We start from the raw sequence: 14,775 nt of genomic DNA, 5'->3' as shown, positions 1-14,775 counted from the left end.
AGAGGTTTTCCGACTTTAAAAGACATCTACAAAATTTAGAAGAGTACATACTTATATAGTGTTAAGAAGTTTCTCTCCTATTTAATATGAGATATTATAAACGGATTAAATATTACAAACACTCTATACAAATCAATATCTTCATTCTATCCCATGAGATAGTGGAGTCAAATAAAACATCTGTCATGAGGTCAAACTAGTACTCACACTAAGTTCGGAGATTAATTCTAATACCATTTGTAATAACTTACATTTAGTTGTATAAATATTATCAGTTTTGAGCACAAAGGGCCTTCACGAATTTAAAATATATTCGCATATAAACTATTTTTAATCATGTATATGTATTTTAAATCAAGGAGAGTCATTTTGGGCTTAGAGTGAATAATATATATAGTTAAGTGTAAGTCATTATAAATGCATTAGAATTGATCACTGATCTTAGTGTAAAAGTTTGTTTGGCCTTGTGAAAGGTATTTGTCTATTTAGTTCCACTATCCCGTGAGACACAATGAATACATTGTGTTCACATTGAACAAAGTTTGTAATATCTCATATTGAATAAATAAGAAAATTTTTAGTACTGTATAAATATAGGCTCTTCTTAACCATATATGTGTGTTTTAAAGTCGTATAGTTTATTTAGGTTTAAAACGAATAATATCCATACGATTGAGTATAACCATTATAAAATGGTATTAGAATCGATTTTTAACCCGAATTACATAATAAACATTTTATAATAGGAAATTCAAAGGAAAAAAATAAAAGTCATTATTTTCCATTTTTTTAAGTCAATAGTGAAAAAAAGTGAGTAGCTTTTTTTTTTTTAAAAAAGAAAATATAAAAAAAAAAGAAAAAGAAAATATAAAAAAAAAAGAAAAAAGAAAAAGAAAATATAAAAAAAAAAAGAAAAAGAAAATATCGTTTATTTATTTTGAAAGAACTTTTGAGTTTTGACAATGACCAAACTACGAAAAGTCTTGTTTCACATAGAGACAAGGGGTACTTGAGTCAACTCACTGTGGGATGGTGAGGGACACGTTAGTAGATGTGAGTCCCCACGCGCTTGAGTTGGACAACAGCAGCTTATAGGGGGCAGGTTGTTCCTTCTCTGCGTTTTCTGCTCTTCTTCCTGCGTCCTCTTCTTAGTCATACCCTTCGTTTTGGCCCCCAAAGCTCTATTTTTTCTTCTTCTTATTGTTCAAGGGAAAAAGTAGTCCATCCATTTATCCTTGATAGATATACTGTTTGCGAACCGCTTTATCAGAGTTTGGGATTTGAGGTCTTTTGGGAATAATCATGATGATGGCTTATGAATAGCTACTGATAACAGACAAAGTCTGTAAAGAGAGTCCCAAATGGGTAACTGCCTAGATTCTTCGGCCAGAGTGGATAGCACCCAGAGCTCCCATACCACTTCTGGTAACATATTTACTCATCTACATGCATGATTCATCCTTTTGGTTGTTTTAGTTATTCATTTCTTCTGATTTTATGCAAATTTCCCCTGGTTTTCATGTTTTGCATGCTCTTGAGTGGGATTTTCATGGCGTTTGATGGGTATATGCTGTTCTTTGCTGGAATTTTGATTGGGTGTAGAATTCTGAGCCCGAGTATTTTTTTCTTCTTTGGCTTTTCATTTTGGATTGGTTTGTTTAGGTTAAATATGTGCACGCAATCATATGGGTTTTCTTTCTTTTGTGAAGCAAATTTCGGTGGGCGTTTTATGGAAAAGTTTCTCTTTTGGGATTTTATCTGGTTATCTTATCTGGATGTCGATGTTTAAGCTTAAAATAAGGAGGGGATCATTTATTTATATATTCTCTATTTTTTTTTTTTTTTTGCTTTGATGTTTTTTCCTTTGGTACTATACAGTTTCTTTATTTTTTCTTATTTTTGTAAAGATTGATTTTTCCCTTTTGATGGGTCTCTGTTTTTGGTGTTACTAATTTTTTGCTCGCCCTTCTTTTTTTACTTTATGGATGTTGGCTGTTTAGGTTCCTATGTTTGGAATCGTGCTTTGCTTTTGAGTTTGGGTTTAAGTTGAACATAGATCTACAGCCATTTACTTCGAATTTAAGCACCAATCTGAGGAGCACTGGTTGATGTGCAAATTGCAATGAAGGCATTATGTAAATGGGTTGCTTCAATATTTTTCAGTTTGGTGTTGGACTTTCTTTTATAAATAGTATTTTTCTTTCCACCGTGTGAAGAGTTCATAGACATGAAGTTGGATTGATTTTGTTAGTGTTAACGTTAGTGTTGTTTTTTCTTTTTATTTGAGCTTGCATATAAAGACAATGGAGGGTGAAAAATTAATACAGTGACTATATGCAAGAAATAACAAAAACTCAAACCAGTATCTATAATGTGTTAATCAAACTTAATGATTCATAATGTGCTAAGTGGAAAGACCAGTGGATTGGCATATCGGGTAACAAGCTTGAACTAAAGAATTCACTTGGTGAACCATGGTGATTGGACTGTGCTATTGTTGGAGAGCAAATGGGGATTCTGTTTTCGAATCCTTTAGTTTGATGCATGCTTACTTCTGGAGATGGCTAAAGACTTAATATTATTGGAGGTGTGCAAGAATAATTTATACATTTCCAAAAATCATATGAACAGAAAAATTTTAGGGTGTCAAAAGTTTGTGCCATATATAATGTTCTCTGAGAATTGGAAAGGCTCTAGTTGGTATGTGAGTTTGGCTTCTGTTGAACCATGTTAGGAATTTCTTGTTTCAGTTGTCTTTGCAATGACCTAAACCCTGTTCTCCTCTGGAATAAGCTTCAGGAGCCTCAAAAGTTGTCAGCAAAACCAGCAATTCTTCTGCTCCTTCGACCCTGACAGTCCCATCTTACAGTGAAAGGAGTACTGCTGAAAGTTTTCCCACTCCAAGATCAGAAGGTGAAATATTGCCGTCTCCAAGTTTGAAAGCCTTCTCATTTAATGACCTAAAGAATGCTACCAGAAACTTCCGTCCGGACAGTCTACTCGGTGAAGGAGGATTTGGTTATGTTTTCAAAGGATGGATTGATGAACAAACACTTGCTGCTGTAAAGCCTGGATCCGGAATGGTTATTGCTGTTAAGAAGCTTAAACCTGAAGGTTTTCAAGGCCACAAGGAGTGGTTGGTATGTTGCTTTCTTCTTCATTATGATTTATTTTCTTTTGAAATTTCTTGCTTGGCCACATTACTGATTAACCAACCACATGCAGACAGAAGTTAACTATCTTGGCCAACTTCATCATCCAAACTTGGTTAAACTTATTGGGTACTGCTTGGAGGGTGAGAACCGGCTTTTGGTTTATGAGTTCATGCCTAAAGGGAGCTTGGAGAATCATCTCTTTAGAAGTAAGTAACTCATTCCAATAAAATTCTTTGGGAAGTGTAGTTGTTCCTTTTCCCTTCATATTCTATGTTTATGTTGCTTGGGTACAGTCCTTGGCATTTGACCTTGTCTATTCTGCATAATAGATACTTCTATTGGTTTTATTTATATCTCATTTCTGTTTGTCACTCTTTCCTTTTTCTTTGGCAATAATAAGAAGAGACCTTCATCAAATGCTCTTGATAGATTACAATGTTAAATCAGCAAGATGGCAAAACAAGCATCAGTAATATGTTTCCTATCCTGGCAAAAGATATGTAATTCTGTTACCCTCCTACTATGAATTTCCCAGGATGCATCACTAATGATAAAACAAAATCCAAAAGAGGGCCATTGGGGCCATAAGCTGGATCTCGAAATAGGATTGAATAGATTGCAACATCTGCATCTGCTTCACATACAACTGGATGATAAACTACAGACTGAGCCAAAAGCCTATTTTATGTCCTTGATGAGTAACTCTACATGCAGCCAGCCAGTCACTAAAGTTTTAGTGCAGATGCTCAACTACTATTTATAATATTTTGAAGTTAACCTCAAAAACTTGAAGAACATTATATTTGAATTGATGGTTTCTTCTTATAAGTTTAAACTCTTGTCACATGACTCACATGCACTCGAGTAAAACCTTGGTTGAAGTGGAATTGTGATGATGGCTTAGTAGTCTCTTTATTTATCACCAGTTAATTCCGAACTCTTAAAGGACTAAACTTGCGTATCTGGATGTTAATAAAATTTCTGGGTGTGGCTTTGAGAACTTTTGGTGGGTCTTTGATCCTATGTTTTCTTTTGCAGGAGGACCACAGCCACTTTCTTGGGCAGTAAGGATCAGAGTGGCTATAGGTGCTGCGAGAGGTCTCTCTTTTCTGCACGATGCTGAATCTCAAGTCATATATCGTGACTTTAAGGCTTCTAACATCCTACTAGATGCGGTATTGATAAATAAAAAGAAGCTCATTGTTTCATTGGTTTGGCGATAGTTTATATAAAAATATTATTTCCTTAAATATTAGTAAAATTCTGGCATTGATCATGCTTTTGAAACACAGGAATTCAATGCAAAGCTTTCAGATTTTGGTTTGGCTAAAGCGGGGCCAACTGGTGACAGGACTCATGTGTCCACTCAAGTTATGGGTACACATGGCTATGCAGCACCTGAATATGTTGCTACAGGCAAGCTTATTCCCTTTGCTGAGAATTATTGTGGCTTACCTTGTTATTTTCTGAATATGTTTATGAATTCTTAATTATTTCAGATCAGATCTTTAGATTGTTTGATTTTGCATGTCAAATATAATTAATCTTATGATAAAACTGAGGTTTCTGAAATGCTTTGTTTCTTTGTTGCTAAATCGATAAAGTTTGTTTTGTTGTATATATAATTCTACTGATATTCATGCACACGTGTGTGCACTCTTTCTAATATGGGAATAATTTGAATTTTACCCTTATGCAAGAAACATGAGTGAGACAAGGGGGTTATTCAAGAAGAGGAGACTGACTTCTGAGATTTTATTGCTTAAAATCATTATGTTTTTATGATTTTTAACACTTTGATCTCTCTACTTTCCTTTTTCCTGGAGTTTTTCTTTGAAACTACTGGTAGTTACATTATGAAATTACACCATGATATCTGAGATGAAAACCAATTTTTATCCAGTCCTTGATCTTTTAATATGCAAGGCCCTTGTTCATAAATCCGGATATTATGGTAGTATGAATAGTCAGATTTCATGTGGTCGTTCATCACATCTGTATTATGCTTTCAATGGATGGAATCCACTTCATATGTCTCCAATGTTAAAGTTGCAGTACTAATGGTTCCACCCTTCAACAGGTCGGCTGACAGCAAAGAGTGATGTTTACAGCTTTGGGGTTGTGTTGTTAGAACTATTGTCTGGACGTCGTGCTGTCGATAAAACAAAAATTGGTGTAGAGCAGAACCTGGTAGACTGGGCCAAACCATATTTGGGTGACAAAAGGAGATTGTTCCGGATTATGGACACCAAGTTGGAGGGCCAGTACCCCCAGAAAGGAGCCTTCATGGCTGCTACCCTTGCCTTACAGTGCCTTAACACTGAAGCTAAAGTCAGGCCACGAATGTCGGAGGTTTTAGCAACACTGGAACAGATCCAATCCCCAAAAAATGCAGCAAAACACATCCAGTCAGAACAGCATACAGTTTCCATTCCTGTCCAGAAGTCCCCATTGAGACAACAGCATTCTCCACTGAATCTGACGCCACGGGCATCCCCATTGCCATCCTACAGGCAATCTCCTCGTGTACGTTGAATGGAGGAACATTTGATTCTGTTGGCTATTTATTCTGTATACTCCTTTGCATCCATATGTTGTTTATATTGGAATGTAATGAGCATGTATTTTTCCAGAATGTTGTGCCATAAACACGTGATTCATCCTCTGTTTTGTGAAAATATGCTAGTTTTTTTGGGTAGTAATTAGCTAGTTTTATTTATTGTATCAATAGAGCAGATATCAACACCTTCAGAAAGAAAGTTATGTCCTTGATTTAGTCATGAAAAGACAGGTATATTTTACAGATTTGCCTGGCATGTAATATAGCTTTTATTTTCAGCTCCTTGTTAATTGGAACAAAAGCATTTGGAATGCATCTGAATTACATGGAGTTAAACTTCAGTCATACTTTTCTGTTGTGGACATGACAGCAAGGAAAAAATTAGCTCACAGGATTTTCCTTGCTGTCTCTGTGGAAGTTAAGTGGGAGGACCTTCTAGGGTGTGTAGCAAGTCCGCGCAAGTTATGTTTGCTGCTGTCCCTGTGTTGCTCTAGTTGCTCCAGGGAAGACAAGACCTCGGTCATGGTTGGCCGACTATTGGCATCTGAATTTAGACATTGAAGGATTATCTCAGCCAACTCTTGAGCTTCTTCCATGCTGAAATTGCTCCCAAGTCTTTTGTCAATGACATGAGGCAGTCGCAGCTTATTGCTCAGATATGGTTTAGCATGATCAGCCAGATTCTCTAACATTCCATTTGAGAATCTATCCACTGCAGAAGAGCCGGATAAGATCTCTAGTAGCACTACTCCAAAGCTGTACACGTCGGATTTCAATGTGAGATGCCCTGTAGGACGGGGAGTGGAGGGATATCACTCTCTGTAATCTGTATAGCGCTGAGTAGCTTTCTTGATAAATAAATATTAGTTGATGGGGAGGCAAAGCTGTCTTATTTTTAGCAAATATGAAGATGCAACTTAATGGTTTGCTGTACAATTGGTTCCTAGACATGGATCATATTCATCTGGGAGGCATCTAATAAGCATGTAGTAAGACTTCCATCTCCTACAAGCTACAGCTCATGGGCCGAATAAAGAAGACCGGAATATGAATTGAAAGTACCTGTTCCAATGTATTCAGGAGCGACATATCCTTTGGTGCCGAGTACCCTTGTGAAGACGTGGGTTTGATCACCTTGAGGACCATATTTAGCAAGTCCGAAGTCTGAAAGCTTGGGGTTGAAGTCCTGCAATATTACACTTTTATTACTGCTGATAACTACAGAATGATGGGCACTTGGGTGCAGTGCGGATGTAGGAACATTGTAAGCATAATATGTTAATAAGATGCCAACTGCAAGGAGCATCAATGACTGAAACTCACAGCATCAAGCAGGACATTGGAGGTCTTTAGATCCCGATGAATGATTGGCCTCGGAACAGTGTGAAGATGATCTAAACCCCTGGCTGCCCCAACTGCTATTTTGATTCTTCTCCTCCAGGTTAGCTCTGTGTCCCTCTCTGTTTATGCCAATTTCATTTGTGTTAATGCATTGTATATTGTCCAAAATCCAGGCAACCTAGAGATGCTAAATTGTTCTCTCTCAGACTATATGGAGTGCTTTGGTTGCTTAGTTTTTACCTTTGGAGAGATGAGCATCCAAGCTTCCCTTGGGCATATACTCATATACTAAAATCTTATGTTCACGCTCACAACAATATCCGATCAGCTTGACTAGATTTTGATGACTTATTTTGGTCAAAAAGTTCAGTTCAGTCTGCCATGCCTCATGGTCTTGTGGTCGCTTGTTGTTTCTGACCTTCTTGACAGCGATTGCTTGCCCATCATTTGGTTTTGCTGGAGTCATTGTGCATGAATGGATCCATCCTTTAAAAACATCACCAAAACCACCTCTTCCAATCAAATTTTTGTTACTGAATTTATTAGTGGCAGCGTGCAACACATTGTAGCTGAATTGCGTAGGCCTGTAAGCATGAAGAACTTCTTCTTTCTTGATGGCCCTTGCTAATGACCGATCTCTTTGAGTATTTGGACCATGTTTCTTGCCTCGAGGACGCCTTTCTGCACCAAAAAATACAAAATCCACATACAACTCAGAAAGCCCGCAAGGGAGAAGGAAAAACTATACTATTGAAGAAACCACATACTTCTCGTTGGATTCCTTTTTTGAATTGAAGTGTAATTCCTCCCTTGAACTGTCATAGGAGCCTCTGAATTCCTCCCTTGGATTGGTACAGAATTTTTCTGCTGCAGTGAAATTCGGACCCCTTTGAAACAGTGAAATCACAAATCTAAGTATGTAGCTTAGAGTGAAATTAGAAAAATAAAAACAAAGCAACATGAATTGAAGGCAAACCAGTCGGTGGTCGAGCATCATCTCTGTTGGGATCTTCAAGGGTCTTCTTCTTAAGACAATTTCCCATTGCCCCAACTCGTAAAGTTTCATGACAAGATAAGCCCCAAGAATCAAATATGGATGTAAATGAATGAATATTTAAGAGTGGGGTTACAAAGTTGATGATAATTTACGCCTAGTTCCGAGGTGAAGCTAACAATGTAACTACCTTGTTTAGGACAAGAAAACACATGGCAACGATACTTCCCAAGTATTGGAGAAGATCCTTAGTATATGGAAATTAAGGACGTAATAGTGCTACTTAGAGATTTTGATAACTTAGATTAATGATAAGATTTCCACCATCCACAGTGGCAGCCTGATAGGCCATGCAGAGGGAATAAGAGCATGAGCAATGAGAGTTGTTTCACACCATGTGATATAACCACATGGAAAAAGGAAAATATTAATTAAGATGTCCCATTGCTGATACTGATGGCTGTTAAACAAATGATTTTTTAACGTCTATGATTCAAGTTACTTATTTGCTATAGGCCCTTTTCACTCCCAAGCTTTAAATCTGCAGAATTGAAGTTTATAATTTCAAAATCATATGATATCCATCAACAAAATCTCAGGGTTGGGAAGGTACAAGAATCAGAGTAAATGCCTTGTGAGTTGTGACAAAAGTGATGACTCCAACATGGGCCAAGCTGAATCCGCCCCTTCATGGCCCAGATGCTCCTTGCCTACTTACAAATTACAATACAACCCAAATGCCAAAAAAGGTGCTATCAAATTTTTACTCTCTTAAACATAAAGTCTACATTTTACAAAAAGAAAACTAGCAAAGAAAAAGAAAAAGGAACAAATAAACAATTGGTTTGGTCCACTTGCAGGCCTTGGTATGGGTCTGGATCCCGTGTCATACAACATAACCGGGCCTATCTGGTCCATTGTGAAACCCAGGCCCATGAAACTGTCAAAGCCTGATTTCTTCCTCGGTTATATTTCAAACGGGCGGAACTTGTCGGTGAGATTTAAAAACATTTAAAAAACAAAAGCAAAAGAAAAACACGGAAAAGTAAAAAATATTTAAAAAAAAGATAAATAAATAAATAAATAAAATAGAACTAAATATAATATGATGTACCTTTGAATTATACGGTATTTTTAATTTCCTTTAAACTTTTCTATTTTTTTTTCCTCGACAAATAGATTTCAAATCAAATAACATTTGCCACATAGAATTTATTAATTTTTAAAATTATTCAAAATTTAAAGATTAAATTTTTATTAATGTTAGAAAAATCATGGAACTCAAAACCTATCTAATTAATATTAACAAATTACAAATCAAAACTCATTTTGAATAACTTTATTAGTTTTTTCCTCATACATAACTATACTTTTTAAAAAAAATGCATTGAGAAAATAAATTCAAAATCAAATAACACTAAATGTATTAGATTTTTTGACGAGTTGAGTGATTTTTAAAATGATTTAAAATTTAAATATTAATCTAATCAATATCATAAATTTATTAACAAAAACTAGTTTAAAAAGACTTTATTGTTTCTCTTTTGAATTTTAATTTTTGAATTATATTTTTTCAATTTTCTCACTGTAAATTAAGTAAGACTTAATATATCAAGTTTATTAATAAGTATATTAATTTTTAAAAATAATTAAATTACTACTAAAAATTTATGTATTAAACGACTTTATATTTTTTTTCTTTATATACATAATCACCATTATATGCATAAATACTATCTATTTGACAAATAAACTTAAATCAAGTTAAATATAATATATTAAATTTATTATTTTTTAAAAATAATTGAAACTTAAAAATAGACTCAATCGGTTTAAATATTCAATCAAAATTGGTTTAGCACGAGTCATGATTCTATTATTTTCCTTTGGTATACAATTATATTTCTTCTGAATTTTCTTAAGGATCAAATCAAAAGAAAATTAATATTTTAAAATTTTAAATAAATCTATTATTTTTTGAAGATAATTTAGGGTTCCAAAAACTAATTGATTGCAAACTGAATCGTAACTAGTCTAAAATATTTTTTATGGTAGTGTATGTGTTATGAAAAAATTGAATTATTTACATATTAAAAGAATTAAAAACTTTGCTTGTTTATAAATCCATTAGAAATAAAATATCATTAAATATTATTTTTAAAATTATTATTAACTATTTTTTAAAATAAAAACCAATTATGACTTTATGAAGATGTTAATATCCAAAAAACAATTTATTCTTTAATTTATTTGTAATTAGAAAACTATTTTTATTTTTAATAAAATTAGAATTAAATTTGATTGATATTATATAAATTAAATTTATATATATATTTTTTTACAAAAATGAAAATAGAAGAATTAATTTTAATTCTTTGATTGCTTGAGTTGGGTTTCGTTGGAATAAAAAAGAATCAAAACACCCGAGTTGCAGCTTTTTGATTCGGACGCTTAAAACATCAGTCCAATGGTTAAAAAACTTGGGCCGGGCCAGGCTGAGCCCATTATCACCAGACTACTGATGCTACTCGCGGCTACACAACTTTAAAGTTCTTGCAGCACAGGAAGCCCCGAATCTCTATTACAAAAAGGGCATTCAACCGTTTCTTCTCCAAACTTTGCGTGTCGGTCGATCTCTGAGTTCAAAGGTACTGCTCCAATCTCTATTCCCAATTAAATCAATCGATGTCTAGGTTTGGATTCTGAGAAAATGAAAGAAAATTTTGATCGGAAATTTTCACCATCTAGGGCTTGACAATACAGAAAAATTGAACTTAACCTAAAACTCATTTCATTCTTTGGCTTAGTTGATCCGAGTTTTTTTCTCTTGTTTTATTTTATTTTTATTTTTTTTTGTTTTGGAATTTTTTTTTTCCAACAAAGAAAGGGAGAGAGGTAACATCGTTTGGTTTTCTTTTATTTTTCTTCATTTTCTTCATAACCACACGGGCCTGGAATTTCACTTTTAGGACTTGGGAATGCTATTGCTGGAAATCTTGAATTCTAGGTTTCTCTTTGAACAGCCGTGTAACTATTGCAAGTTTGGATTACAGTTCAGAATGAAATTTTTGTTAGGTTGATGGTCTTTGCTTTGTGGGTATGTTTCTTAATATAAAAGTAGATTAAGTTCAAGTGCAGAGAAAATATGAGAAAAAGAATTAAAATTTTGAATTGTGAAATTTTCACCACCAAGGAAACAGGAATACAGAAAAATGGCACTTTACTTAAAATTCACACGACGGTATGGATTAGTTGACCTGAGGTTTTTCTTTTTATTGTTCTCTTGGAAACGAAACAAAGGGCCAGGGTTTTTCTTTTTGAATGCTTCTACTTGTCAATGTTATTGCTGGATCTTGAAGACTAGGATTTCATTTTGTAGAATTAACTATCTGGGAACATTATCTTTTATAATTATAAAATAAGATTTGGTTTGAATTGATGTTCTCCAATTTTACCATGGAAACATAAATGGTACCCACCATGCGGTTAATGAATCCCAATGTAAATGGAAGCCTCTGACATGAGGTTTCTCTTTTTATTGCTCTCTTGGAAAGGAAACAAAGTTCCAGGGTTTCTCTTTGAATGCTTCTACTTGTCAATGTTATTGCTGAATCTTGAAGACTAGGATTTCATTTTGTAGAATTAACTATCTGGGAACATTATCTTTTATAATTATAAAATAAGATTTGGTTTGAATTGATGTTCATTAATTTTACCATGGGACCATAAATGGAACCCACCATGCGGTTAATGAATCCCAGTGTAAATGGAAGCCTCTAAAAGAGAAAAGAAGAACAACTAAAAAGTAAGCTTTTATCTTAAAAAGAAGGAATAAATTTAAAGTGTAAAAGAAGTAAAATAAATTTAATTTTATCAATGATAACCAATAAATAATAAAAAGTCGAATTTATTATAATTGTTACAAACAATGAAGCTGTGGGATATGAAGGGAAATAAGTGATATAATAGGGATATTTTGAGAAGGAAAAAGTCTTCAAAGTCTTTATACTTTTATATGTATTGTACATAGATAATGGGTGAAAGTTAAGGTTTGTTTGTTTAGTGGTTTTTATGATTTGGGCAAGAAGGATTTTACATTTGTTGTTTTCCATCAATGAGGAGTGTTAAATTTATTGTTGTACTGCAGATTTTGATGATGCTTGAAAATTGAAGGAGAGAGTGTTTGTGGAAAGACCTAAAGAAAATGGTGTTGGTGTTAGCTTTAGGGGATCTTCACATCCCTCACAGAGCACCTGATCTGCCTCCAAAATTCAAGTCCATGCTTGTTCCTGGCAAGATCCAGCACATCATATGCACCGGCAATCTTTGCATCAAAGTAAATAGACTATCTTTGTCTCTCGTTCCTTTTCTTTTTCCACAGTTTTTGTAGATTTTGTTTTCTTTGTCATTTGGCTTCTAGCTGTTTGAGTTGTGTGTAAGTCTGGTAATTTGATTATGACCATCAAATTCTTTGCCTGTAGAAAAAACAAACCAGTGGTTTAAATTGTGTTATCCCATATGATATTTCCATCATGCTCTTTCAATGGAAAGCATGTTGTGTGTTGCATGGTTATATTCCACTATTATGATGGTTTTGGCATTCAGATTTTCCTATTAATAATCATCCACTTCTAGGGCAGGTTGCTGACTTCAACTATTTTCATTTATGTAGATGTCTGATACCATTTCTCAAATTTAATACGCATATTTTGGTTGTGCCACTGTTTTAGATTTTTGTCTTTGAATCCCTCCCCTGGTAAAATTCTGTTGATTTGTATTTGTGCTGTGAGAAATTTGACATTTGTGGGATAGCATTATTTGTTCTTAAATCTTAGCATTTTATGATTGATGTATTTTAATGAACCGTGGTAGAAATGTGGAAATCCTATTAATTTTCTGGCAAGTATTTCCTGGGATAGCGTTTTATGATTGATGTATGTTAGTGAACCATGGTAGAAATGTGGAAATCCTATTAATTTTCTGGCAATTATTTCCTCTTTAAAATTTGATGCATTACTATCCAGTTAGAAATATTCTTATAGTCTCCTGTGAGCAGGAAGTTCATGATTATTTGAAGAGTCTTTGTCCGGACATGCATGTCACCCGAGGTGAATATGATGAAGATTCACGTTACCTGGAGACCAAGACACTTACAATCGGTCAATTTAAGCTTGGAGTATGCCATGGTCATCAGGTCTGTCTAGTTTTCCTCTGTCTGTTCTGACATGTGGCTTGATTTTTAAGGATTGCAAATAAATGTGTTACATAATAATTTGATGAATTGGATTCCAATCTTTCCACATGTGCAAGATGCATTGTTTTTCTTTTACCATGTTTGACTTGTGTAGGATTGAACTGGTGATGTGACATTTACAGTACATTGACCTAGTATGAAAGCTAGGTGTGATCTTTGGTAATTTGGACTTGGACTTGTGTACGAAGCTTATAAAAAGGAAAAATAAAAGCCAGGTTTTATCATTGTACACATGTATTATGGCTATCCCCTAAAGAAACACTCAACCATAATAAATCAATTTCATGCTTAAAGCATGATAGTATATGTTACACCTAAAACATGACAGTATTGCAGATGAAGTCTCATAACTCCAGTATTATGGGAAACAAATTTATTTGTTTCTACATATCCCTTACGCATATCCATATGTGATGCCATGTTGTATGCAGCTAGGCTTATTCAGGTGAAGGATATGGATATCATCATGACGATCTGTGCTACTTATGTCCCTTAGGTTGAAACCTCAATTCCATGCCTGTGCAGTATCCTATCTGTTTGCAAGTGAAGAAGTGGCTTTGGTATTTTCAGCCATTCTGGGTGTGGTGGTTAGAGAGTTAGGACCTTGGTTCAGTTAGGACCCCCTACTAATTGTTTAAAACCATTCTCCAGGCTAGTAAGTTGGGGAATCGATTGGGTGAATTCCCTGTCAAATTTTCATGTAATTAGCCGGATTCAAGTGTCACTTGACTTCATCAAGACTATTCAGTCAGTTCAACTGCTGGCAAGAAGGCATTGTCGTTGGTGATGACTGTGATAGTAAAAGATCCCTTAGTTCTCTTCTTCAATTTTGATACATTTATCTGGCATTAGACATTAATTTTTTCTTTTTAAACAATCTGAAGGTTATTCCCTGGGGAGACTTGGATTCGCTGGCAATGCTACAAAGGCAGTTGGATGTGGACATCCTAGTGACTGGACACACCCATCAGTTCAAGGCCTACAAACATGAGGGTGGTGTCGTTATAAACCCTGGTTCTGCCACTGGTGCCTACAGCAGTATCACCTATGATGTAAATCCAAGCTTTGTCCTCATGGACATTGATGGCTTGCGGGTTGTGGTTTATGTATACGAACTCATTGATGGTGAAGTGAAGGTTGACAAAATTGATTTCAAGAAGACAGCCACTACAAACTCTGCTCACTGACCTTACTTGTGATCTGATACTACCGGTTTTATTTCTTTGGATCCTTCATTGATCTTATAGAACCTTTGTTTTGTTACTTTTGTATCAAATTTCAGAGATTTAGTTGAATAGTTGGGTCGGGTGCTCAAGAATATGTTTGAGATGAATAATTTTTGTATTATGTTTGTCACTCATCTGCTTTGTAAAATCTTGTGATTATGGGCCGATGCCAACATTACTGGGCTGCCAAAGTACCAATAATTTTTTGGTTTGGCAATCGCTTGCGGTACCATAATTCATCCTCA

General features: G+C 34.7%; 3 protein-coding genes across 3 annotated transcripts; 2 read left to right on the top strand and 1 right to left on the bottom strand.

The window, feature by feature from the left end:
* The first annotated feature begins 1,121 nt into the window (after nt 1–1,121).
* On the top strand, nt 1,122–7,438 carry LOC117917721 (probable serine/threonine-protein kinase PBL3). Its single transcript, XM_034834093.1, has 6 exons — nt 1,122–1,425; nt 2,794–3,140; nt 3,226–3,361; nt 4,194–4,330; nt 4,448–4,571; nt 5,236–7,438. Exons 1-6 carry the CDS (start codon nt 1,362–1,364, stop codon nt 5,688–5,690), a joined length of 1,263 nt encoding a protein of 420 aa, XP_034689984.1. The 5' UTR covers nt 1,122–1,361; the 3' UTR covers nt 5,691–7,438.
* On the bottom strand, nt 6,102–8,099 carry LOC117920244 (probable serine/threonine-protein kinase PBL11). The gene is made up of 6 exons (XM_034837671.1): nt 8,033–8,099; nt 7,824–7,943; nt 7,297–7,737; nt 7,039–7,175; nt 6,778–6,901; nt 6,102–6,502 (listed from the first exon to the last, which is right to left on the bottom strand). Exons 1-6 carry the CDS (start codon nt 8,097–8,099, stop codon nt 6,102–6,104), a joined length of 1,290 nt encoding a protein of 429 aa, XP_034693562.1.
* A 2,493-nt stretch (nt 8,100–10,592) lies between these two features.
* On the top strand, nt 10,593–14,775 carry LOC117930666 (vacuolar protein sorting-associated protein 29). Its single transcript, XM_034851702.1, has 4 exons — nt 10,593–10,698; nt 12,198–12,386; nt 13,107–13,244; nt 14,189–14,775. Exons 2-4 carry the CDS (start codon nt 12,255–12,257, stop codon nt 14,489–14,491), a joined length of 573 nt encoding a protein of 190 aa, XP_034707593.1. The 5' UTR covers nt 10,593–10,698; nt 12,198–12,254; the 3' UTR covers nt 14,492–14,775.

The sequence above is a fragment of the Vitis riparia genome, chromosome 1, assembly GCF_004353265.1.
Source record: "Vitis riparia cultivar Riparia Gloire de Montpellier isolate 1030 chromosome 1, EGFV_Vit.rip_1.0, whole genome shotgun sequence".
Lineage (NCBI taxonomy): Eukaryota > Viridiplantae > Streptophyta > Magnoliopsida > Vitales > Vitaceae > Vitis > Vitis riparia.
Note: the sequence above shows the minus strand (reverse complement) of the source record. Positions and strands in the feature narration are given on the sequence as shown.